Below are 27,633 nucleotides of genomic sequence, written 5' to 3' on the forward strand. Positions count from 1 at the left end.
ATTTTTGTATTTTTAGTAGAGATGGGGTTTTGCCATGTTGCCAGGCTGGTCTGGAACTCCTGAACTCAGGTGATCTGCCTGCCTTGGCCACCCAAAGTGTTGGGATTACAGGCGTGAGCCACTGCACCCAGCCTGGATAATTTATTAATGATTGCAAACATTATTGAATGCTCATTCTGTGCTGTACTCTACACTCTAGAGGTTGATGTGTAATATTTTGTTCTCGCAGCATCATTAGTCCTTACCAGTGATTTTTGTTTTTCCTATTTTGTTGATAAGGAGACTGGAAAGATCAGGTAACTTTTTCACATCCACTTAGTTCATAAATGACAGAGCCAGGATTTAAATACAAGCTCTCAAGCTATTGATTGACAGAGTTTTCCCACTTAACAACCAAGTTACTCCACTGCCTCCCAGCACCCTCTGCCTGGCCTAGTGATAAATGTCCAGTGGGCTCTGGACAAAATCCGAAACAGTGATTGAGTTATATCATTTTGGCTGGATGGCATGCGACAAGCTTGAAAAAGCTAACGTTTAAATCTATGGAATGTAACAAATTTGCTTCAAAGGGTCAGTACATTAGAAGACTGGCAGATGTCAGTGAATCTTCATCCTAAGAATATGTGTAAAAGGTATCTGGGAAACTTTCATTTGGCAAATCTTATTTCTACCCAGAGCATGCTGGTAAAATCTATACTAAGGGGCATCATGAAAAGCTTCGGCAGATGGCCTTTTTCAGAAGAAAGCATCTTGGCTTGTGGAAGAGGGAAGTGGATTTGGCTGGAGCCATTTGAGAAGGTGAATATGCCATGCTGGTCAAGAAACAGTGGACGTCCCTCCTTTCCAGTTTCAGAAAGCCCCTGTGATGGGGGTTCAGATGCAAGGGAGAGGGTTGAGAGGGAGTAGCCTGGGAAAGATAGTCTTGTGGCTTTCAGAGTGAGCTTAGAGTAAGGACATCAGGATAATTGTTTTAAGGGCTCATCCTGACATACAAAGGCAAACCATGGAGCCCTGGAGGAATGAGTGCTCAGACAAGTCATGTGTAACATTTTTATAATTGATCTAGCAGAAAGAAGAGGGCAGCTGGGTCTCTCGGTTTGCAGATGCTATTAGACGCTTCTGGCCAGAGAACTGTTAAACCTGTCAGGATAAGCTGCCAGAATATGTGGCAAATACAAGTGCTAGTTGAGTTTATTGTATCTGGAGAAAAGTAATTCAAGTTGTAAGTTTCTGATACCTGGTAAAACCCTGAGCTTTTTAAAGGAAGGCTTTCTCAAGGAAACCATAGGAGGGGCTGACTTCTGGATAGTTTATTTTATTTTACTTTTAATTTATTTTTAGTTTTTTGAGATGGAGTCACTCTGTGTTGCCCAGGCTGGAGTGCAGTAGTGCAATAGTGTCAGTGTAAGAGGGGTTAGTTATAGGAGTTAGTGTTCTCTAACCCCTATAAAAAAGCCAAAGCACTTCTCCACTGAGAATATTAATAGAGGGCTATTTGTTATTTCTCAAAATTTAACAGTTTCACCAATATGTGAGTCCCCATTATGAGCAAGAAATGGAGTTAAACGTGATTCAGAAAGAAAAATGCAAAATGATAAGGGAACTAAGAAACCTATGGTGGGAAAAAAACTCAAGAGGTGAAACTTCTTTAATCCAGAGGTGACAGCTGAGGATCGTATGTAGTAACTTACTAAAACGCAAAGAATAAACAAAGAATCAGCAAAAACTGTCAGTCCTTTCTCTTTGAAAATTGTAGTCTGGGTGTGGTAGCTCACACCTGTAATCCCAGCACTTTGGGAGGCTGAGGCAGGCAGTGATGATCACCTGAGGTCAGGAGTTCAAGACCAGCCTGGCCAACATGGTGAAACCCCCTTCCCCCAATACAAAAAAAAAAAAAATGTATTAGGTGATCGTGGGAAAAGGGGAGATGTTGGTCAAAGGGTACAAAAAGTTTTAGTTAGGTTGAATAGGTTCTGGGGATTTAATGTACATCTTGGTGACTATAGTTAATAATAATGTATTATACACTTGAGCATGCTGCACAGATCATCCCATCACCTATTAACTATTCTTCCTGGTGCTCAGCATCCATTAACTATTCTTTCTGGTGCTCTCCCTCCTTAGCTACATTTCCTGATGCTCTCCCTCTCCTACCCCCACTCCCCAACAGGCCCCAATATGTATTGTTTCCCCCATGTGTCCATGTGTTCTCATCATTCAATTCCCACTTATAAGTGACAACATGCAGTATTTGGTTTTCTGTTCCTGCATTAGTTTGCTGAGGATAATGGCTTCCAGCTCTATCTATGCCCCTGCAAAGACATAATCTCATTCCTTTTTATGGCTGCATAGTATTCCATGTTGTGTATGTACCATATTTTCTTAATCCAGTCTATCATTTATGGGCAGTTAGGTTGATTCCATGTCTTTGCTATTGTAAATACTGCTGCAATGAATGTACACAGCCATGTATCTTTATAATAGAATGATATATATTCCTTTGGGTATATATCCAGTAATGGAGTTGTTGGGTCAAATGGTATTTCTGCCTGTAGGTGTTTGAGGGATTGCAACACTGTCTTCCACAGTGATTGAACTAATTTACATGCCTACCAACAGTATAAAAGTGTTTCTTTTTCTTCATAACCTCATCGCATCTGTTGGTTTTTGACTTCTTAGTAATGGCCATTCTGACTGGTGTGACATGATATCTCATTGTGGTTTTGATTTGCTTTTCTCTAATAATTAGTGGTGTTGAGCTTTTTTTCATGTTTGTTGGCTGCATGTATGTCTTCTTTTGACAAGTGTCTGTTCATGTCCTTTACCCACTTTTTAATGTTTTTTTTTAATTTGTTTAAGTTCCTTGTAGATGCTAAATATTAGACCTTTGTCAGATGAATAGATTGCAGAAAATTTCTCCCATCCTGTAGGATGTCTGTCTACTCTGATGACAGTTTCTTTTGCTGTGAAGAAACTCTTTAGTTTAAGTAGATCCCATTTGCCAATTTTTGCTTTTGTTACAATTGCTTTTGGCATTTTCATCAAGAAATCTGCTCATGACTATGTCCTGAATAGTATTGCCTAGCTTTTTTTCTAGGGTTTCTATAGTTTTGGGTTTTACATTTAAGTCTTTAGTCCATCCTGAGTTGATTTTTTTATATGGTATAAGGAAGGAGCCCAGTTTCAATCTGCATATGGCTAGTCAGTTCTCCCAGCACCATTTAATAAATAGGAAATCCTTTCCTCATTGCTTATCTTTTTCAGGTTTGTTGACGATCAGATGGTTGTAGTTGTGCTGTCTTATTTCTGAGTTTTCTATTCGGTTCCATGGTCAATGTGTCTGTTCTTATACCAGTACCATGCTGTTTTGGTTACTGTAGCCTGGTAGTATAGTTTGAAGTAGTATGGTAGCCGTGAAGTAGTAGCCTTGTAATATAGTTTGGGTGGCATAATGCCTTTAGCTTTGTTCTTTTTGCTTAGGATTATCTTGGCTATTCGGGCTGTTTTCTGGCTCCATATGAATTTTAAAACAGTTTTTTCTAATTCTGTGAATAATGTCAATGGTAGTTTAATGGGAATAGCATTGAATCTATATATTGGTTTGGGCAGTATGGCCATTTTCATGATATTGATTCTTTCTGTTCATGAGCATGGAATGTTTTTCCATTTGTTTGTGTCATCTCTGATTTCTTTGAGCAGTGGTTTATAGTTCTCCTTGAAGAAGCCTTTCACTTCCTTTGTTAATTGTATTCCTAGGTATTTTATTCCTTTTGTGGCAATTGTGAATGGGAATTCATTCATGATTTGGCCCTTGGCTTGCCTGTTGTTAGTGCATAGGAATGCTAGTGGTTTTTGCACATTGATTTTGTATCCTGAGACTTTGCTCAAGTTGCTTATTAGCTTAAAAAGCTTTTGGGCTGAGACGATAAGATTTTCTAAGTATAGGATCATGTCATCTGCAAAAAAATATAGTTTGATTTCCTGTCTTCCTATCTGAATACGCTTTGTTTCTTTCTCTTGCTTGATTGCCCTGGCTAGAACTTCCAATACTATGTGGAATAAGAGTGGTGAGAGAGGGTGTCCTTTTCTTGTGCTGGTTTTCAAGAGGAATGCTTCCAGCTTTTGCCCATTTGGTATGATATTGGCTGTGTTTTTGTCACAAATGGCTCTTATTATTTTGAGGTATGTTCCTTCAATACCTAGCTTATTGAGAGTTTTTAACATGAAGGCATATTAAATTTTATCGAAAGCCCTTTCTGCATCTATTGAGATAATCATGTGGTTTTTGTCTTCCTTTCTGTTTATGTGATGAATCACATTTATTGATCTGTGTATGTTGAACCAACCTTGCATCCTGGGGATGAAACCGACTTGATCGTGGCGGATAAGCTTTTTGATGTGCTGCTGGATTTGGTTTGCCAGTATTTTGTTGAGGATTTTTGCATTGGTGTTCATCAAGGATATTGGCCTGAAGTGTTTTTGTTGCTGTATCTCTGCCAGGTTTTGGTATCAGGATGATGCTAACCTCACGAATGAGTTAGGGAGAAATCCCTTCTTTTCAAGTTTTTGGAATATTTTCAGTAGGAATGGTACCAGCTCTTCTTTGTAACTCTGGTAGCATTCAGCTGTGACTCCATCTGCTCCTGATCTTTTCTTGGTTGGTGGACTGTTTGTTACTGTCTCAACTTCAGAACAAGTTATTAGTCTATTCAGGGATTCAATTTCTTCCTTGTTCAGTCTTGGGAGTGTGTATGTGTCCAGGAATTTATCCACCTCTTCTAGATTTTCTAGTTTGTTTGCATAGAGGTGTTTTTGTATTCTCTGAAGGTTAGTTGTATTTCTGTGGGGTCAGGGATGATATCCCTCTTATCATTTCTGATTGTGATTATTTGAATTTTGGTAGATCTTAAATGTTGTCACAATACCCACACAGATTTTAACTAAGTGAGGTGATGGATATGCTAATTAGCTTGATTTTGGTACTCACTTTATAATGTATATGTATAAAAATCACATTTTATACCATAAATATATACTATCTTTCAGGACATATATTAAAGTGTATTACTCCACCTACAGGCCAGTAGACTAATGACATCCTTATTCTGTGAACCGGTACAGGTTGAAAATAACTGGTAAAATCAAATGATGGCTGGGTATAGTGGCTCACACCTGTGATCTCAGCACTTTGGGAGGTTGAGACAGGCAGAACACTTGAGGTCAGGAATTTGAGATCAGCCTGGTCAAAATGGCAAAATCTCATCTCTGCTAAAACCACAAAAACTAGCTGGGCATGGTAATGCATGCCTGTAATCCCAGCTACTAGGGAGGCTGAGGCATGAGAATTGCTTGAACCTGGGAGAAGGAGGTTCCAGTGAGCTGAGATGGTGCCACTGCACTCCAGCCTCAGTGACAGAGTGAGACCCTGTCTTAACAACAACAAAAAAATTAAATGATCGCTCATAACGGATAGTTTAAGACAACTAATACACTTAAGAGTTTCCCTCTAAACTTTTGCATTTACGTGCATTTTGCATTTCACATGGGGAAGAAGAGGGGATAATAACATCCCAGAATATGTTTTTGATATCACTATCAAATGTAGACACTCCATCACTTCTTATTTATTATTTTAAAAAATTACTTTTGACTGGGTGTGGTACCTGTAATCCCAGCATTATGGGAAGCTGAGGCAGGTGGATCACTTGAGGCTAGGAGTTCGAGACCAGCCTGGCCAACATGGTGAAACCCCATCTCTACCCAAAATACAAAAATTAGCCAGGCATGGTGGCATGCGCCTGTAATCCTAGCTACTCAGGAAGCCGAGGCAAGAGAATCGCTTGAACCAGGGAGGCAGAGGTTGCAGTGAGCTGAGATTGCTCCCCTGCATTCACACCTGGATGACAGAGCAAGACTTTGACTCAGAAAAAAATTACTTTTAATGTTTTTCTCTAAATAGATATGTATTTAAACTCAAAGTTAAATAATCTGTAATAAAAACAGTAACCTCCTTTGCCAAGTTCTTCTCCCAGGGGCAACTGCTTTCAATAATCACAGCCTTTTCTTTTGTCCTTTACCTCTGGATTTCTAAATAATCTACTTATATTGTAGTTTCCATTCATTATTGACTTCCTGTTAAGGTAATTGAGCACTTTCTTCTCTTTTGTTCACCCTGCCCCCACCTTAACACACGCATATGCACACACACACTCTTTCTCTTACTCTTCCATCTGGAATGGTGGCTTTCTTGGCCTGATGTGTGGCTGTTGCTCTGGCTTTTTTTTTTTAATCACCATGTTGTATTGGATTCTCTGTTCCCTGGAGAACATACCCAATTCTTTCTTGCATTTCTTCCCTCATTTACTGAGGTACATCCTCTGGTGGCTTCTTAAGAAATACTTGAGGCAGGCCAGGTGCAGTAACCCATGCCTGTAATCCCGGCATGTTAGGAGGCCAAAGCTGGTGGATCTCTTGAGGTCAGGAGTTCCAGACCAGCCTGGCCAACATGATGAAACCCCATCTCTACTAAAAGTACAAATTATCTGGGTATGGTGACGGGCACCTGGCCTGTTATCCCAGCTACTCAGGAGGCTGAGGCAGGAGATTCACTTGAACCCAAGGAAGCAGAGGTTTTAGTGAGCTGAGATGGTGCTACTGCACTCCAGCCTGGGTGACACAGCAAGACTCTGTGTCAAAAAAAAAAAAAAAAAAGGAAAAAAGAAAAAGAAATATTGGAGGCAATTTCTCTTCTTTGTATTTTTAGTCTTTGCATGTGTGAAAACGTCATGTCTCTCGACTGATAATTTGGCTGGATATAGACTTCTTGTCTTTCAGCATCTAGTATTGCAGGTTCTGATTTCTGATCCATTGCATGTTAACTGTCTTTCTGGAATCTCAGGGTACTTTCTTTGTCATGGTTGTTCTGAAATTTCGAGTTGATATGCTTCTAAAATTTATTGTGCTGCATGCTTGATGAATTTTTAAAATCTGAAGTCTCGTCTACTTAGTTCTTGAAAAAATTTTGAATTCTTTCTTTGATATTTTCTTCCTCTCCATTATCTCTGCTCTATCTTTCTTGATATCATTACACCTTCTTGCTTGATCGCCTATAGTTTTTTATTTTTATTTTTATTTTTGAGATAGAGTCTTACGCTATCACCCAGGCTGGGGTGGAGTGGAGTGGCATCATCTCAGCTCACTGCATCCTCTGGCTCCCATGCTTAAGGGATCTTCCCACCTCAGCCTCCTGAATAGATGGGACCATAGGCATGTGCCACCATGCCTGGCTAACTTTTTTGTTTTTATAGAGACAGGATTTTGTCATGTTGACCCAGGCTGGCCTTGAACTCCTGGGCTCAAGTGATCCACCTCCCAAAGTGCTAGGATTGTAGGCATGAACCACCATACCCAGAACCCCCTCTATAGTTTTATATTTACCATTAATTTCCCATCTATTAAAACTTATTTTTGAAGGATGGGATCTCACTATATTTTCTAGGCTAGGCTTGAACTCCTTGGGCTCAAGTGATCCTCTTGCTTCAGCCTCTGGAGTAGCTGGGACTACAGGCATTCCACTGCACCCAGCTTACATCTATTTTTTTTGATCCAGTTTATTGGAGATTCCTTTGACTTTATTTTGGTTATCATAGTTTTTAATTTTCAAGAACTTTTTCTTGTCTATTTTTAGAAAAGGAAACTTGGCCGGGTACGGTGACTCACACCTGTAATCCCAGCACTTTGGGAGGCTAAGGCGGGTGGATCACGAGGTCAGGAGATCAAGACCATCCTGGCCTACATGGTGAAATCCAGTCTCTACTAAAATACAAAAAATTAGCCAGGCGCAGTAGTGGGTGTCTGTAATCCCAGCTACTCTGGAGGTTGAGGCAGGGGAATTGCTTGAACCTGGGAGGTGGGGACTGCAGTGAGCCAAGATCACGCCACTGCACTCTAGCCTGGTGACAGAGTTGAGACTCCATCTCAAAAAAAGAAAAAAAGGAAAAAAAAGGAAACCCTGTGTTTGTTTTATTGACATAGGAACTTTATCCTTTAACCATCCCTGAGTATTGTGTGTGTGTGTGTGTGTTTGTGTGTATGTGTGTATGTGTATAGCCATTTGTTCAGCACCGTGATTTGTTACTGTATCCAGTGGTTTGCCATTTTTTTATTTGTTCTTTTCTGTCTCTTTCTTGTTACAGGCTATTTTCAAATGCTTGGGACCCTTGGTCTCTACTCATTTAGAAGCAGGGTGGGGAAATGCTGATAGGCAGTTCTGAGGAAATAGACAGGTTGACTGAAGCCGTCACTGTTAGTACCTACAGGTCTTTTCTCTGTCATTTAGTGTCTTCAGGGAAGAATCATTCAGTCTGTTGAATTAAGAGATGGGTTTTTCTGTACAACAAAGCTAGAGATGGAGGTTCAGAAACCTTACATATACCGCTTTGCAGGCTCTGAATTAGGTTTAGAATCCAGGAGGGTTGCAGGCATCTGTAAATATCTCTTATTAAGGGTGACACTCTGAGTGGTAATGTAAACCTTAAGTATATAAGAACTGTGACAATCCAGCCCGGCGTGGTGGCTCAAGCCTGTAATCCCAGCACTTTGGGAGGCCGAGGCGGGTGGATCACTTGAGGTCAGAAGTTTGAGACCAGACTTGCCAACATGGTGAAACCCTATCTCTACTAGAAATACAAAAATTAACCAGGCATGCTGGCACCTGTCTATAATCTCAGCTACTCAGGAAGCTGAGGCACGGCATGAGAATCACTTGAACCTGGGAGGTGAAGGTTTTAGGGAGCCAAGATGGTACCACTGCACTCCAGCCTGGGTGACGGAGTAAGACTCCATCTCAAAAAAAAAAAAAGAAGAAGAAGAAAAAAGAAAAGAACTGTGGCATTTACACTGGAGTTTCTCAGATTAGGTAATGCCCTGCTTCATGCGGACAGTGTCAGCAGTCCCTGCTTGGGAGGTTACTGACTCGGGGCCAGAGCAAGCTGTGCTAAGAAGTTCTCCAACTGCATGGAGTTCCTAAATTTCTGTATCCTTGGATGAAGGAATTGGGAACTTATTGTGTGGTGTAGTTTGTGTGTGTGTGGGGAGGGGCGGGGTGTGTTTTATATATGCATGTGCATTTTCACTTAGCTATAGTCCCTGGAAATCTGCATGTGGCACATGTCAGTTACTGGACAGGTAGACTTTCAGCCGCTCTTCCTGCTTTCAGAACTCTGCCTTATCCCTTGTCTTCTAGGGATGTGCTGCATCCAAGTGTTGCTCTCAGGCATTCTCTGGGGAGAGATGTCTGGTTTCTCTTTGGAATTCACCCTTTCAGTGACAACTTCCCCTGTTTTGCTAAATCTTTCATCTCATTTCTGTCTCTGTCTTCCAAAGATTGGTTGAAGATTTCTGTCAACCTTCCTAGCTCAGGAACACCCTTTCTCTCTTAGATGAAGATATCTGGCTTTGCATGCTCTGAAGGGTTAAGACCCAGGAGTGTTGCAGATGTCTAAAATATTTCTTCTTGTCTCGGTCCGTTCTTGCATTGCTGTAAAGAAATAGCTGAGACTGGGTAATTTATTAAAGAAAACAGGTTTAATTGGCCCACGGTTCTGCAGGCTGTATAGAAAGCCTAGTGGCTTCTGCTTCTGGGGAGGCCTCAGGAAACTTACAATCATGGTTGAAGGAGAAGGGGAAGTAGTACCTCACATGGCTGGAGCAGGAAGAAGAGAGAGGGGAGAGTTGCCACACACTTTTAAACAACCAGATCTCACAATAACACACTCACTGACTCTCATGAGAACAGCATCAAGGAGATAGTGCTAAACCATTCATAAGAACTCTGGACTCTCATGATCCAATCACATCCCACTTAGGTCCCATCTCCAACACTGGGGATTACAATTTGACATGAGTTTGGTGGGGACACAAATCCAAACCTTGTCACTTTTTTTTTTTGAGACAGAGTCTCACTTTTTCACCCAGGCTGGAGGGCAGTGGCGTGATCTTGGCTTACTACAGCCTTGACTTCCTGGGTTCAAGTGATCCTCCTGCCTCAGTCCCCCAAGTAGTCGGGACTACAATTGTGCACTGCCATACCTGGCTAATTTTGGTATCTTTTGTTGAGATTATTGGTTTCACTATGTTGCCCAGGCTGGTCTTGAACTCTTGAGCTCAAGCCATCTGGCCTCCTTGGCCTCCCAAAGTGCTAGGATTACAGGCATGAGCCACCACACCTGGCCTTTTTTTTTTTTTTTTTTTTTAAATTTAATAATTCTTTTTTTGTAGAGACACAGGGTCTTAATTATGTTACCTAAGCTAATCTTGAACTCCTGGCCTCAAGCAATCTTCCTGCCTCAGCTTCCCAAAATGCTGGATTTACATGCAGAAGCTACCATCCCTGGACTGTTTTATGATGTTGATTATGATCTACTAAGTTTGTTTTATAACCTGCTGGATCGCAGCCTGTTGTAAAAACAATGCTCTAGCTAATGAAAATGAAACGTAAACTGTAGGTTTGCACTTTCTTTCTCTCTCACTTTCTTCAGTTTATTGACAGAATTAAATAACATCGCTTTGAAATTAGAGAAGAATAGTTATTAGGACTCCCCCATCTTAACAAGGCAACAATGATCATTTCTTAGTGATCCTACCTATTATTGTTGTCCCTATGCGTATGTAATTGTCATCTTAGTTGTGTAGCTGGAAGACACTTTGGCTACACAGTTTGTATGTTTCTTAAGACTTATTTTTTTTAGAGCAGTTTTAGGTTTACAACAAAATTGAGTGGAAGGGATGAGACATCTCGTATACCTCCTACCCTAACACAGGAGGAGACTCTCCCATCATCAACGTCCCCACTGGAATGGTACACCTGTTGCAACTGATGAGCCTACACTGACTCCTCATTGTCACCCCAAATCTGTAGTTAATTTACTTTTTGTTTTGTAATTTCGACTTTTATTTTAGATTCAGGGAGTGTACGTGTGAGTTTGTTACATGTACAGCTCATTGTTAGTGTTGGATATTCTATAGGTTTAGACAAATTTATAATGACACAGATCCACCATTATAGTATCATACTGAGTATCTGCACTCCCCTAAAGTCCTCTGTCCTATTCAGCCCTCCCCCCTACACTGCTACAGCCACTGGCAGCCACACAGTCTGCAATTCTTTCTGCCATTACTACAGGGTCAGCTGAGTAGTGTGCCATGTCTTTGAGCTAAAGTTGTATTTGTTGAAGGAACTTTGGCATTTACTTAGTATTAGACCTTCAGATAGAATGTTGATTGATTTTAATTGAACTTATTGATATTCTTCTTATTAAGCATTTTTTTTCTAATTATATAATCATATATATGAATTTTGGAAAATCCAGACAAGTACAAAGAAGAAAATAACATTTATAATTCTACTGTTGTAAGATAACCACTATAACAATTTAGTGTATTTCTTTCATGTGATTTTTTTGCAAGAATAGTTTTATATTTTTGCTATACTACACAAGCAACTTAATATTCTTTTATTTTTTTTAAGATGGAGTCTCACTCTTGTTGCCCAGGCTGGTGAGTGAAATGGTGCGATCTCAACTCACTGCAGCCTCTGCCTCCCGGGTTCAAGCAATGCTCCTGCCTCAGCCTCTTGTATAGCTGAGATTACAGGTGCCTGCCACTGCACCTGGCTAATTTTTTTATTTTTAGTAGATATGGGGTTTCGCCATGTTGGCTAGGCTGGTCTCAAACTCTTGACCTCAGGTGATCTGCCTGCCTTGGCCTCCCAAAGTGCTGGGATTACAGGTGTTAGCCAGTGTGCCCAGCCATCTTTTTAAAACGACATTATATCAGAAGCATTCTTACTTTGTTGAAATTATTTAGTAAATATCATTTAAACTCTATTATGGGATATTAAGACATTTTTTAGTTTTTTTTTTGTATGCTAATATAAAGATCAGTAGTAGACATCTAATGCCTCAATATTTGTCTGCATTTTAAGGCACATTCTTAAGAAATATTTTATTAATTAATTAATTAATTTATTTATTTATTTATTTATTTATTTATTTATGGTAGAGACGTCGTCTCCCTATGTTGTCCAAACTGGTCTTGAACTCCTGGGCTCAAATGATCTTCCCACCTCAGCCTCCCAAAGTGTTGTGATTACAGGCATGAGCCATTGAACCTGGCCAAAGACAGATTTTAAAAGCAGAATTACTGAGACCAAAGATATGGGCACTTTAGGACTCGTGACACTTACTGCTGAGTCACTTTTCAGGAGAGTTGGAGGTCTGGGGGTGGTGGTTGTTTTTGAAAGATGAGAGACACTTGGGTTATCCAGCATTTGTAGATGAGGAGCCCCAGAAAAGGGGGCACAGCCTGGCAGTGTAGGAGTGATGATGCTATGCTCTCAAAGAGGTAGGCGAGGGTTGAAAGCCAAGACGTGAGAAGCATTGTGCTCTCTGATGCAGGAAGAAAATACATCATGTTGGGGGGTGGGTGTGACAGGTCTGTGCACACAGGTATGCAGGTGTGGAAGGAGACAAGGGAGTCCCCAAAATGGCTTTTATCCTCTCCTCAGAGTCAGAGAGTGAGGATGGAGACTAGAAATATGGGGGCATGGTGGTGACATGAAATGACTCACTTGGGGGATAAAAGGGGCAGATGCTTAGAAATCCTTTGCATTGAAAGGTACGTGGAAGGTCTCCGAGTACCCTGGAGATTCAGCCGAGCTTGGTCCTCAGACCTTTACAGTGGTACCAATTTGCAAAGCCCTCTTTGATTTTTCCCAGGAGTGCCTGGTAACTTTCATATAGATGCAAAGTGAGAGTGGATGGTCTGATCATGTTCGGGAGTTTGCAGAGTGGCTGTAGAGGTGGGAAAAAGGAGTGAGGAGGTGAGGATCAGAGCAGTGGCATTTTTTAAGTGATGTGTCATCATCTGGGCCACCGGAGGAGGGCCTGTCAGGTTGACGGAATTGGAGGAAAGGAGCATCATAGCCTGAGTGTTTGTTTGAGCAGCTCAGGTCCTGAGATACGAGCTGGTCCTGAAAGGCTGGTGTTTGCAGCATGACAGTGCTGAGGACAGGGAAGGGTCCTGGATGTCTCTTTTCTTGGAAGCTGGTTGTGCGTCCATTTCATGGATCCACGTCAAGTGTAGGGAGTTGTGAACCAAAACTGTTACTGGAAGCCTTCAGGATTCCCCTTCACCTAGAAGGAAGATGCCGACACGGGCCAGAGCGCAAACTAAGCAGCCCGGTCCAGCTCTGCTTCGTGCTTCCCTCAGAGTCCTGACGGTGTCCCCCAGAGCATGCCTCCAAAACGGATTAGAAAATGCACAGAAGAGTTTGCATTCTGAGTCTAAGTGAGAATTTGGGGCTGTGCCCAATTAGGTCAAGGATTGTTCTAGTAGACACTCTGAGGACAAAGAAAGCTGGAATTACCTGATGTCTTTGGGTTTGAGCGATAATCTGTTAACAAATGAGACCTCTCAAAATGGCAGCTGACAGAAGTGGTCCCTTTGGAGGTGGGGATGGAGGTCTTGGTGGAACCAGGGGCCCACGTGGTGCCAAGCATTTGGGCCAAGTATAAGAAGTCACCATGCCTTGCTGGATGTTACAGCTGTTGCTGAAGTTGGGGTCTCCCGGGAGAGTCCCTTCATTGTTCCTTTTGTCCCAATAATATTATTGAAAGAGAATGCTAGTGTCGTTTTCTGAAGTCAGATGAACTTCTTTATGACATCGACTTGCATTTAAGTTGGCTCTTGGCAAATACTGAAAAAGTTTTCCCATGCCTTTTTTTCTACTCTCAAGCGAATACTAATCAAAAATGGTATTTTTTCATTAACCTTTTGAAAAGTATTATTCAAATGTGCCCTGAATGACTAAACTGATAAATTGGATAAAATTAATTGCTGGAGGTGATGAAGTCTTGTGAATCATTACAATCCATTCTACCAGTTTGTTCAAGCTACCTCATTAAATCTAAAGAGGTAACAGACACAACACTAGCCCAGTTCTCAAGCAAAGGAGAACTTGAGAGGGCTAAATCTTTGAACACTGTCTCATGCAGTGCAATTACTGGATATGCTTGAATCTATTTATTTCTGTTTTTGAGTCTGGAATGCATAGTTGCGTTTTATATGGGCTTAATGGGGTGTTTTATGTTCCTGATCATCCTTTCTTCTTGAATTTGTAAGAATGAAACATTGCTCTTTGGTCATTGTTCTACACTGTTGATCCTTGTTTAAGAAGGCAGGCATCTGATCCTCAGATAAGTTTGCATCACAGATCAACTAGAAAAGCATCCACCATTAAACCCAGCAATAGTTACACCTCTCAATAGAACTTCCAAGGTTAATCTAGGTGCCCTCGATTAAAAGTAACATTTGGCCTATGGAGAATTCCTAGAGGATGTTCAACAATGATGATTATGAGATCTGATAATAGAACCAATAAAGAGAAAACATAAGACCTGGTTTATTTCCTCTGGAAGGAAAAGGCTAAAAGAAGAGTTAAAGGCGGTGGGGCACAGTGGCTCATGGCTGTAATCCTAGCACTTTGGGAGGCCGAGGCAGGCTGATCACCAGAGGTCAGGAGTTCAAGACCAGCCTGGCCAACATGGCAAAACCCTGTCTCTACTAAAAATACAAAAATTAGCCAGGCATGGTGGCAGCTGCTTGTAATCCTAGCTACTCTGGGAGGCTGAGGCAGGAGAATCACTTGAACCTGGGAAGTGGGGGTTGCAGTGAGCTGAGATGGCACCACTGCACTCCAGCCTGGGCAGCAGAGTAAGACTCCATCTCAAAAAGAAAAAACAAAACAAAAAAAAAAAAAAAAAAAAGAAGACTTAAAGACTATTTCCAAATCTGTGAAGTTAGTTTTTCTTCCAAAGATACTTGATACATTCTCTTTTTATATAATCTGTGGATAAAATTAGGGAAAACTGGTTTAAATTGAAACAGAAAAGATTTAGGTTAGATGGAAGAAGAAAAATTTCTAGCAGAAAATGCAAGTAAACACCGAGCAAATGTGTGGACTTCATTTACCTAGTAAAATTCTGACTATTCACTAGGCATTGGATTGAATAATCTTACACACTGTGATGATGCAATGCTGAGCCTTATTCTTTTGAGATCCTATAATCATTCTATTTTATGCTCTTAGAGTATCAATCACTTTAATGATATCTTCTTGGAAGCAAAAATACCCTTCTCAATACAGTTATCAGAAGGTAGTAACTGTGTTGGATTATTGAATTTGATTATTATTATTTCAAATAGAGATGGGATCTTGCTATGTTGCTCAGGCTGCTCTCAAACCCCTGGGCTCAAGCAATCCTCCTTCCTCAGCCTTCCAACATTCTAGGATTACAGGTGTAGGCCACCATACCTGGCCAAGATTATTGAATTGTTTATACCTGTGTTATCGTGGAACAGGTATTCAAAAAAAATGCTAATGAAGGTGATTTTTCTTAAAGCTGATGATGAGGAGGGCTTTTTAACTTGGTTTCTCATCACCTGTGATGTCTTGGGCCTCATATCATTATTATAATGGATGTTTCTTTTCTAAGATTACCTATTCACTATTCACAATAGAAAGACATGGAATAAACCTACATGCCCATCAGTGGTGGAATGGATAAAGAAAACATGGCAATATACATATATACCATGGAATACTACACAGCATAAAAAAGAACAAAATCATGTCCTTTGCAGCAGCATGGATGCAGCTGGAGGTCATTATCCTAAGTGAATTAACACAGGAACAGAAAACCAAATAGTGCAAGTTCTCACAAGTAGGAGCTAAACACTGGATAGGTATGGCCATAAAAATGGCAACAATGCACACTGGGAACTACTAGATGGGGAAGAAAGGGACGGGGGCAGGGCTGAGAAACTGACTTAGGTACTATACTCAGTGCCTGGTTTGACAGGATCAGTTGTACCCGAAACCTCAGCATCACGCAATATACCCATGGAACAAAAGCACATATGCACTCCCTGAATCTAACACAGAATTGAAATTATTAAAAAACTAATTTATAGTTACCAGGAAAAAATAATGAACTATTAAGAACCTCAAGCTGGTCTTGGTGGCTCATGCCTGTAATCACACCACTTCGGGAGACAGGCAGGAGGATTGCTTGAGCCTAGCAGTTCGAGATCAGTCTAGGCAACATAGGGAGACCTTGTTTCTACAACAAAATTTAAAAAGTATTAGCCGGGTATGGTGGCACACACCTATAATCCTAGAACTTTGGGAGGCCAAGGCCGGGGGGATCACCTGAGCCTGGGAGGTTGAGGCTGCAGTGAGCTATGATCATGCCACTGCACTCCAAAAGATCTCAAATTCTGTAGCGGGGTGCAGTTAGGGGGAGATCTGAGTAAAAAGCATGGTTTCATTTGACTCTTAGATATTGCCACCTAGTGAGTTGTAATGGTTTATGTCGTGACATTTAGGGCTAAGTCTTTTTAACAGAGTAGCATCTTTTATATGTAAAATGTTTTATTAAAATCTAATAATTTTTTGTTCCCAGTATATATAATCTCCTTTGTAACACAATTAACTGAAACAATGCACTTAAAAAAAAAAAAAAACTGAATACAGTAAATTATGATTCTAAACCTGATCTTCTGATACCATGGATTGAGAAAACAATTCTCATAAAATAAAGATTAGGCCATCTGACAATTTCCAAAAGTTACATATACCTACCTCCAAGGATTTTTAAAAATTTCTTTTTTTAAAAAAAATTCTAACAGAGCCTTTAAAAATTTAGAAATGGGGTCTCACTGTGTTGCGTAGGCTTGGCTCAAACTTTAGGGCTCAAGTGATTATCCTGCCTTGGCCCCCAAAAGTGCTGGTATTACAGGTGCAAGCCACCGAGCGCTGTCCCTTCTGAGGTTTTGAAGTAAATTTCCAGATGTTCCAATGTATTCTGCTTACTTAAAGCTTTTAAAATTCATTACCTTCATTTCAAATATACTTTTCGAAACTTATTTGAAAATAAAATCAGGCTGTTTCCTGGTGTAGCCAATACACTATCTAAACTGTTAAGAGTCTATGGTGATGCCAAAGACGATTGTAACTTGAGGTGGTTGATGCTAAAGCTCTCAGCCAAGTAACCTGCAAAGTGGGGAAAAGAGCTTATGTTTAAGGGTGGGTACAGTGGCTCATGCTTGCAATCCCAGCATTTTGGGAGGCTGAGGTGGGCGGATCACTTGAGACCAGAAGTTTGAGACCAGAAGTTTGAGACCAGCCTGCCCAACATGGGTCAATCCCGTCTTTACTAAAAACATACAAAAAATTATCTGAGCATGGTGGTGTACACATGTAATCTCAGCTACTTGGGAGACTGAGGCATGAAAATCGTTTGAACCTGGGTGGCGGAGGGCGGCAAAGCAAGACTATCTCAAAAACAACAAAAAAAGAGCTTACATTTAAGGCAGAACGTGGTTCCCTTCTCACTTTCTCTTTCCCCTTGCTTCAGCCTCACTTCCTTTCCTTCTCCCCTTTATTTCTATATTACCATTATGTTTCAATAGTTGAATATGGTGCTGGGAAGTAATTTTTAAAGTAAACCCTTCTATTCTTAAAATTTTATTTTTGTCTTGTGAAGGAAGAAATTAATGTTTTCAAAACAGAAGTACTACTACTTTCTGGCCGTATTTTTCCCTATTTGTGTTTATAACATTTAAAAAGAATGAAAATAAAGCCGGGCATGGTGGCTCATGCTTGTTAGCCCAGCACTTTGGGAGGCCGAGGCGGACAGATCACCTGAGGTCAGGAGTTTGAGACCATCCTGGTCAACATGGAGAAACCCTTGCTCTACTAAAAATACAAAAATTAGCCAGGAGTGGTAGGACATACCTGTAATCCCAGCTACTCAGGAGACTGAGGCAGGAGAATTGCTTGAACCCAGGAGGCAGAGATTGCAGGGAGTTGAGATTGCACCATTGCACTGCAGCCTGGGCAGCAGAGCAAGACCCTGTTTAAAAAAAAAAAAAAAGAATTAGAAAACTTATTTTTCTCCTATAATAAAAGTAAGCTATGTTTGTGATTTACACATTTCTTTTTTCTCTGATGGGTTAAATATGATTTGTTAGATGAGCTAGTTTTCATGCTGGTAAGTATTTTTTCATCTGTCCAGAATGATATTTCTTTGTAAACTCCTCCACTGAATTTCAGTGTCTAAGCAAAATGGCAGAATGACTTAGTTGACCAGGTTCTGTTTTTTGTGTCCTTTGTTTGTTCTAGATACATTTCATATTGCTCTTCAGTCGACAAGGGAAATTACGGCTGCAGAAATGGTACATCACTCTCCCTGACAAAGAGAGGAAGAAGATCACCCGGGAAATTGTTCAGATTATTCTCTCCCGTGGTCACAGGACAAGCAGTTTTATTGACTGGAAGGAGCTAAAACTTGTTTATAAAAGGTGTGAGTAAATTTATGAGAGCTTAATTTCCCAGTCTTGCTTTGGTTTGTTCTAATGGTTTGTTCTAATCCTGAACATTTTAGATTTCTATACCAATTCCATCATTTACTGAAATCTTTGGAGGCTAGGGTCCAGATATTTGTACCAATAGACTAACTATAAAAGAACTCTCATGTTACCAAAAGAACTTCTAGGTGCCAGGATAAATTGTAGGTACTTGAACTACACCTTTATAGTGCATGCATGCATTCAAGAAAAATGGTATGAGCACCTGTTACATTCCTGGCATTGTTCTTTTTTATTTTTTTGGAGATGGAGTCTCACTCTGTTGCCCAGGCTGGAATGCCGTGGTGCAATCTCAGCTCGCTGCAACTTCCACCTCCTGGGTTCAAGTGATTCTCTTGCCTCAGCCTCCCAAGTAGCTGGGATTATAGGCATCTGCCACCATGCCTGACTAATTTATGTAATTTAAGAGACACAGGGTTTCACCATGTTGGCCAGTCTGGTCTCAAATTCCTGAGCTCAGGTGATCCATCTCCCTAAGTGCTGGGATTACAGGCATGGGCCACCACACCTGGCCATTTTTGGCATTGTTCTAATGGCTGTGAATACATCAGTGAACAAGACATATGACATTCCTGCTCTCATGGAGTTTACTTATTTATTTATTATTTTTTGAGATGGAGTCTCACTTTGTCGCCCAGGCTGGAGTGCAGTGGCATGATATCGGCTTACTGCAACCTCTGCCTTCTAGGTTCAAGTGATTCTCCTGCCTCAGCCTCTCCGAATAGCTGGGACTACAGGCATGAACCACCATGCCCAGCTAATTTTTGTATTTTTAGTAGAGACGGGTTTCACCATGTCAGTCAGGCTGGTCTTGAACTCCTGACCTCAGGTGATCCGCCTGCCTTGGCCTCCCAAAGTGCTAGGATTACAGGCATGAGCCACCACATCCATCCAGAGTGTACTTATTTATTAAGTAACCAAATAAAAAATACTGAGTTAGTAACAAGTGCTTTGGAATAAAATGGAGGTTAGCATGACAGGGAGATGGGGATGTGTTCAGTGGGGCAGCTCTCGTTATACCTGTTACTTACATTTATAGTGAGTAAATTGACGACATGAAGAGTTTCAGTAGTCAGTTCCCAGACACAGTAATTGAGTGTTAATTGGTAGAGCCATGATTCAAGTCCAGATCTTTTTGACTTTGAAGCCTGTATATTCTTTTTACCACACCTGCTTCCCATGGCAAGACCATACTAGAAAGGACTCTCAATTTATAGATAAGAGAACCAAAGCCGAGAGGTAACATAATTTTGCTCCTGGAGACCCAGGCAATTGATGCCTAAGCCAGGAACAGAACACAGCTGACCAGACCCTGCATCCAACATCCTACTGCAGCTCCTGGAAGGAAAATGCACATTAGAGATGCTCTTGCAAACGGTGTTTATAAAACTCATTGGGGAAAACAGAGGTAACCTCTGCAGACTGATATTTAATGGAGTAGATTACCAGCATGTGCCTGCAAAGCTCCTTCTGCTGGGCCCAAGATTGGAGTTTGACAATTTGAGGAGGGGAGGCACACACAGAATGACTGAAGCACATTCATAAGTGGGAGGGTGGGGAGCGTGGACTCCTGAGAGCACTGGTCAAGGCTTTCTGTTTTACAAAAAACAATTGACAAGCTGGAGAGGGGTGTGAAAAGACACCCTGATTACCATGGGCCAAAGGACACTGTCCTCCTGATAATAGATCTTCAAGGTAAAATTTTGTTGAGAGCCTTTCATGTGTAATTAACAGAAGTAATCCAATCCCCACAGCATTTTTATATATTCTGATTTATATTTCAGGAGGCTACTGGGGGCGATGAGTAATGATTTCATCCTTGGATGGGGAGAGGCTCAGCGGGGAGGAGGTGACTTTGCATATTCACGGGAAAAAAACTGTCTTCAGTTTGCTTAATGTATCATCATATTATGCTTTTGTTATTTTTCATTTCAAGGTATGCTAGTTTATATTTTTGCTGTGCAGTAGAAAATCAGGACAATGAGCTCTTGACGCTAGAGATTGTGCATCGTTACGTGGAGCTGCTGGACAAGTATTTTGGAAATGTAAGTGTGTGCTGGTTGGTTAGGATTAGTTACAGTCCCCATCTCAGCTCTTACTTCAGTCTGTTACCCCTTCTCTCCCTCACATCTAAAATATGAATTGAACTTGAATCAAAGATCACCTTAGTCTCCCTAATATTAGCACACAAGACCTTTCTCCCTACCTGCAATTCTTAGTATGAAGGAACCATCTTTCTTTTTTTCTTTCTAAATAGAGATAGAGTCCTGCTATGTTGACCAGGTTGGTCTTGAACTCTTGGCCTGAAGCAATTCTTCCACCTCAGCGTCCCAAAGATCTGGGATTATAGGCATGAGCTACTGTGCCCGGCCACCTAAAGCTTTCAAGCTTACCACAGATACACCAGAGACCTTATTTCAATGAACCAGAATGTAACTATAAAGGATTTCTTGATATTCTGTCCCTTATTCTTCATTGGCTTTGTCATCTCTTTTCTGTTTTGACTTTTTATCTTTCTCTGTTTTTTTTTCTAAGCTATAAGTATTCTTAATTATTTATGCATAAGAAAAATAGCAACAAACAAAAAACCCAAATCCTTTTCCTTCACATTGCTGTTCAATAATCTTTCTGCATTTTCTGCCAAGTGATATACTATACCAGGTGCTCCAGTCCTCAGAACCCGTTCACTCTGCAGTGCTTATAGCATGGGTCCATCTTTACTCTCCAAGGAAATCAGCAAGTTACCTTGGAACCCTCCCGTGGGTTGACACCAGCAATTCCTCTTATGTCTTCATCTGCTTTCAGCTGCCTCTCCCTACAGCACTGGACCCTTGCTCACCATGAAGCTTTCCTTAAATTGGCCCCTCTTGATTTTGCCATGACACTGATTTCTGCTGACTCTTGTCCTGTTATTTCTGAAGGCCCCTCCTTGGTTTCTTCCACTCAGCTCCCTTCCTCCGCCCATCCCTAAATGCTTTCATCTCTTCCTAACTCTGTGTGTACTGACTCTCGTCCTGGAAATCCCTTACTAAGTGACTCTTCTTCCCCTTGGTGACAGTCTTCACTGAGCTTCTCATGTTCCAGAACCAAACTCATCTTCTGAAAACCGTTCTGTCTTGTGATTGGAATTTTTTATGTTCCGGGATCCTTCAGTGCGAAAGGATGCTGCTGCTTTTGTCTTTTTCTGTGCCTTACCGGAATCTGCCTCTATTCAAATTGGGCTGACATTCATTCCCTTCTTTCCACTCTCACTAATATAGATTCACTTGGGATTTTAATTTTGCTTTTCTCTTAAACGTCCTATCTGGATTTTTATGCCTCTGAACTTTTCTCTGTTCACCCTCTTGCCCTATTAGTTACCATCTTCCTTAAAAAAACCAAATCTAAGTGTGGCGTTCCTTCACAGCCACTTGCCGTCATGTGCAGTGAATAAAATCAAAGCCCCTAGCCTGGTGTTTACCCTTTCAAAGCATGGATCCCTGACCACTCCTCCAGGCTTGTTGCATTTCCCTTTTTATTTATTTATTGATTGAAATGGAGTTTTGCTCTTGTTTCCCAGACTGGAGTGCAATGGCACAATCTCTGCTCACTGCAACCTCCACCTACTGAGTTCAAGTGATTCTCCTGCCTCAGCCTCCCGAGTAGCTAGGGTTACAGGTGTCCACCACCACGCCCAGCTAATTTTTATGTTTTTAGTAGAGGTAGGGTTTCACCATATTGGCCAGGCTAGTCTTGAACTCCTGACCTCAGGTCATCCGCCTGCCTTGGCCTCCCAAAGTGCTGGGATTATAGATGCGAGCCACCATGTCCAGCCTAAATTTCCTGTTTTATATACCTGACAGTTCTCAGCAACAAGGAATGGACTTGGAGTGTGTCTAACTGGATGCAGATTTGCTTGACCACCAAATTGCTAGTCTCTTGAGGCCATGCCTTGTGACTCATTTTATCCCCCTGCCACTTAACTTGTAACCAGCGCTGTGCCAGATTTGATAGCAAATCTTCCAAAACATTTAATCCAATTCACAGTCTCAAGAAATAAATCACTGGATTTTGGAAAATGTTTTCTTCTCAGTAATATCCTCTTTCCTATTCCCTTACTCACTGAAGATGTGTGTTAAGTGTTAGGATAATTTGCTTCCAGAAGAGTTTTTTTGTTACTCTCTTTAATGGAATGAGCAGTGTTTGCAGTATTGAACGAGTTTTATCAGATTTGTTGCAACACTTTTCATAAGGATGAACACTGGAAAGATTTCTAAAAGAATTTTTCCTCCCTCCCTTTTTTCCCCCTTGTAAACGATGTTTTAAGACCTAGAATGTTGCTCCAGGGATTTCAGGTTGTTGGTCAGTATATAACAGCAATAAGACAACTAGACCGTGTTTTCTTTCTCCTCTTGGTGTACCAAGTTTATTTTCATTTTTTAAAGGAGAAATTTGCAAATGTATAATAGCATATTTTCAAACATTATTTAATTTAATGCTTCCTACGATTCAAATGAATTCTCACATTTTTGTACTTTCCTTTGAAATAAACTGCAGACTTAAGCTTTTATAAGAGCCTGAAGAAGTTTTCCTGAGGTCTGGACATTCCCGTAACCTGCCTTCTCTTTCTCATTTCTGAACACTGGCTTGACCTGTTGCATTTTCCTAGATTAAACCAACTCTGATAATGTGAATTGGGGCTGAATTTTGATCTCAATCTATCTGACCGAATTTCAACGAGATATTTCAGGGCATTCTACTTCTCAAGAGAACTTGAGTAACCTTCACCAATACTAAGCCCAATTAAAGTACAAAGAGCGTCGGAATGAATTCCCATTTCTCTAATATTAATTTTCCATTCTATTTTGGTATACCTTTGGAAGCTCTGTCTTTGTCATGTACCAAAATTTAATTTATTAAAAAATTCAATGAATCTGTCATTAAGCTAAGAACAGCTAAGAGCAATTCAAGGCTATATGCCCAGTAGATGTTCAGTTCTTATTAATTAACAGTGATGAGCAAAGACTTCCAGTCCTGATTCTCATTGACATCATCTCAGCAATAAAATATTTCTCTTTGGTTTTCTTTTCCTTCTGTATTAATACTAAAGCTTTCCTTGAATTCTGCCCTTATATAATATTATCCAGGGAAAATCTTTGTACTGAGCCTCTCGTATAACACTGGAAAATATTATCTGCTGAAGACAGATGGATCAAAATCTCTGGCTACTAATTTATGTATTTTTTTTTAGCACTTTTCAATTCCAAGGAGATTTATAAGGATTAACTAGTTAATCTTCTGATCTTCAGTAAGTAGCATCAACCCCAATTTAGAGAGGCTCAGAGGAAATGCCTCAGAGTCTCATGCCACATAAGAGTCTAAGGATTTAGATACCTGCCATATTCTGCATTACAGACTGTAGTGTGAATTTTTACTGGCACCCTCAGCGTGTGTGGACGTTGATGTCTCAGAGGGCTTTTGAACTTGGTGTAGGGAGTTTTTTGTTTGTTTGTTTTTTGCTGTCAGGTAAAGAGCACCATGAGTCCCCCAGATGCTGGTATAGGCTCACTCACTCACCAGATCAAGGATTTGGGGCCTGTCATGTGTCTCTGTTTTACAGATGAGAAAAATGACCCTCAAAAAGGTTAAGAGAAGTGTTTACTTTGCTACCCTGATAGGTCTGCTGGAAGGGGCAAACAGAGAGTGATACTTAATAAACTGTTCATTGCTATGTAGTGTAGATTGCATTATAATTATTCTTAATATAGTTTTATGGTACTTATATAGTTTCTTATTATTTGAAGCATGTGTTGCATGTAACTTGAATCTTTTTGTATTTACTTTAGAGCATAATTTAATAAGGACAGGTACTTCTTAGAGTCTGTCCAAAAGGATTCAGTGGGAAATGCCAGAAGTAATCTCACTGCACTGTGAATTCTGCTGTTAGAGAAGAACCTCAAGCCAAATTGCAGTAAAGCACAAGGCTAGGATGTTGAAGATAAAGTTAAATGATAGTTCCTATCTTTTTAAAGCTTTATTCAGAATCTAGATACACAAGAAAATAAGGAGGCTCATGTGTTTATTAACATGGCGATGGAGGAAGAAGCCAAGGCTATTTGCATAATTAGAAAGAGTGGGGTCACTTGAGCATCAGGGACATATTTTTGTTGTGTTGGGACAACCTCAAGGTGGAATTTATCTTATTTTATTTTATTTTGTTTCTTTCTCCTGAGACGGAGTCTTACTTCGTCACCCAGGTTGGAGTGCAGTCACATGATCTTGCCTCACTGCAACCTCTGCTTTCTAGGTTCAAGCAATTCTCCTGCCTCAGCATCTCAAGTAGCTGGGATTACAGGCATGTGCCACCATGCCTGGCTAATACTTTGTAGTTTTAGTAGAGACAGGGTTTCACCATGTTGGCCAGTTTGGTCTGAAACTCTTGACCTCAAGTGATTAGCCTGCCTTGGCCTCCCAAAGTGCTGGGATTACAGGCACAAGTAACTAGGCAGTAGCTTTGGAAATCTGAACTGGAGCTGGGAACAATGGCTCATGCCTGTAATCTCAGCACTTTGGGAGGCCAAGGCAGGGGGATCACTTAAAGTCAGGAGTTCAAGACCAGTCTGGCCAACACGGTGAAACCCCGTCTCTATTAAACACACACACACACACACACAGACAATTCTACTAAACACACACACACACACACACACACACACACACACACAATTAGCCAGACATGGTGGCCCATACCTGTAATCTCAGCTATGACAGAGGCTGAGACCGAAGAATTGCTTGAACCCAGGAGGCAGTGAGCTGAGATGGCTCCACTGCACTCCAACCCGGGCGGCAGAATGAGACTGTCTCAAAAAAAACACAAAAAACACAAAACACCTGAACTGGTCCGAGGTCTTCCTGGATGTTTTCTCTCATTCTCAGATGGCAGTAGACTCAAAGAATAACCGTAGGGTAGCACTTTCGAGTGGCTCTATGTGAAATAGTTGCTCAGTTGTAACATTCTCTGTAATGCCTATGGAACTGGCATATTCATTTTTCTTATGATCTAAAGATAGTAACTATAAACCAAGGTGTGTGTGTGTGTATGTGTGCGTGTGTATTGTGTCTCAAATTCTGCATACCACCTTACCTTACCCTTATCCCTCAAAACAAGTATAGTAAATTAATTGCCCATGGCTGCTGGAGGACCCAGACCTGGGGTTGTGTCAAAGTGGGATGTAAGAAGTTCCTAGAGAATTTTCATTAGTATTTGTCAGGTTCACTTTGCAGGATGTTAATTGCTGGTTTCTCCTAATGAGGCTCCTGTCTGTCTTGGATTCCTGGTCTACGCCTTGAACTCTGAGCTTCCTCAGCTTGCTACTCTAACTCCTGACTTCTGCCTTTTCTGACCTCTGGTAACTGCTTTCTTCTCAAACCTTCTTTCATGTACATGGATGTCTGATCTACTGTGATTTCTTGTTGTTTCTTTCTGTTGTTTAAAACTGCAAGAATGATGCAAATGTTTACATAGCCCTCTAGATATATGGTTTTTAAAAATGAGATTGCATTCTGCATATTATTCTACAACGTTCTTTTTTCTCCCCTTACAAGTCTTAGAGCTCTTGCCATATTTGTGCATGAAATCTACCTCATTCTTTTCAGCTTCTACATAGAAAATGCTTGCGACATATACAGCAGCAGGGAAAGGAGACAGTGTCTGTGATACAGAAAGAATTATTCAAAATTCTAAGACAAATATTACAATAGAGAAAAGCAAAGTCTTTAAGAAGCAATTTATAGACAAGGCAAGAAATGGAAAAGGCCAGTGCACATCTAGTAAGATGTACAGTCTCACTAATAAGCGGGAAATGCAAATTTAACTAATGTTCATCTGAAAATTCAGAGACTATCCATTGCTGGAGACGGTATAGATAAGTAGGTCATCACTCTTACCGTTAGTGAAATTTTTAAGTTTTATAGCCTATTTTGGAGGACCAAATTTTAGTATTTATTAATTTTAAATGTACAAATCCTTTGACCCAACAATTCTCCAAGGAATTTATTCCTATGCTACCCTCAAATTAGTGTGCAATACTATATATGGACAACAAAAATTATGGCAGCATCATTTAGAATAAAAATTGGAAACAGCCCGAAGTCTGCCCATATCCATAAAGGAACTGCTTAAATAAACTGTGATACACCCCAGGATGGCACATGGGAATTCTGTGTGGAAGCTGGATTCATTTGGATCTGTCAACTTAAACCATGTTCCTTGTGGAGTCTGCTAGTTTATTGACCTAACTTGTAAATATATGGAGGAATTTGTTAAAATATTGACATCTATTTGATGCAAAGTTATAGCATTCAGTACAACCATAGAATTTTATCTAGGATGCCATTAATCTTTAACGTATTAGAAACAAGGCCTATATTTATTTATTTATTTTTGAGACGGAGTCTTGTTCTGTCACCCAGGCTGGAGTGCACTGGCACAATCTCGGCTCACTGCAACCTCTGCCTCCCGGATTCAAGCAATTCTCCTGCCTCAGCCTCCCAGGTAGCTGGGATTACAGGTGTGCACCACCATGCCTGGCTAATTTTTGTATTTTCAGTGGAGACGGGATTTCGCCATGTTGTCCAGGCTGGTCTCAAACACCTAATCGCAGGTGATCCACCCGCCTCAGCCTCCCAAAGTGCTGGAATTACAGGTGTGAGCCACTGTGCCCTAACAAGGCTTTTATTTAAGCTTGCTTATTCATTTGTCTTGCAAGCATTTTTTTGTGTCTTACAATGTGCCAGAAACCAGGGATATAAAGATGATGAAGACAAAGTTTCTACCCTGAACTCACCGTACGGAGGAGGGGTTAGTAATCAATAAGCATAAACTAGTGCACAGAAGATGTGGGTGAGAACCCACAGGTGGTGGCGTGAAATCTGAACGGGGAAAAGGGGATTTGGGGAATCGCCATGTGCCTGACTTTTGAATTTGGCCTTGAAAAAATGAGTTTGATTTGCCAGCAGGAGAATAAAGAAAAGGACATTTGAAGACATGATCCTAGAATTGTTGGAATGTGCAAAGGGTAAAGGCACAAAAAACCACCGTGACGTTGTGAGTCTGTGGCATGTGTGTCAGATGCATGGATGAGCACTGGTGCAGGAAATCAGACA

General features: G+C 40.8%; 1 protein-coding gene across 1 annotated transcript in view; it reads left to right on the forward strand.

The window, feature by feature from the left end:
* Positions 1-576: 576 nt before the first annotated feature.
* AP1S3 (adaptor related protein complex 1 subunit sigma 3) overlaps positions 577-27,633 on the forward strand; it is a 36,445-nt gene continuing 9,388 nt past the window's right edge. The window contains exons 1-3 of the mRNA XM_012445874.3: positions 577-798; positions 18,245-18,423; positions 20,426-20,534. Coding sequence (XP_012301297.2) covers positions 595-798; positions 18,245-18,423; positions 20,426-20,534 — 492 coding nt within the window. The 5' untranslated portion in view covers positions 577-594. The remainder of the gene's footprint in view (positions 799-18,244; positions 18,424-20,425; positions 20,535-27,633) is intronic.

The sequence above is a fragment of the Aotus nancymaae genome, unplaced genomic scaffold (assembly GCF_030222135.1).
Source record: "Aotus nancymaae isolate 86718 unplaced genomic scaffold, 86718_ANA_hifiasm-v0.15.2.pri h1tg000008l, whole genome shotgun sequence".
In the NCBI taxonomy this organism is placed as follows: Eukaryota; Metazoa; Chordata; class Mammalia; order Primates; family Aotidae; genus Aotus; species Aotus nancymaae.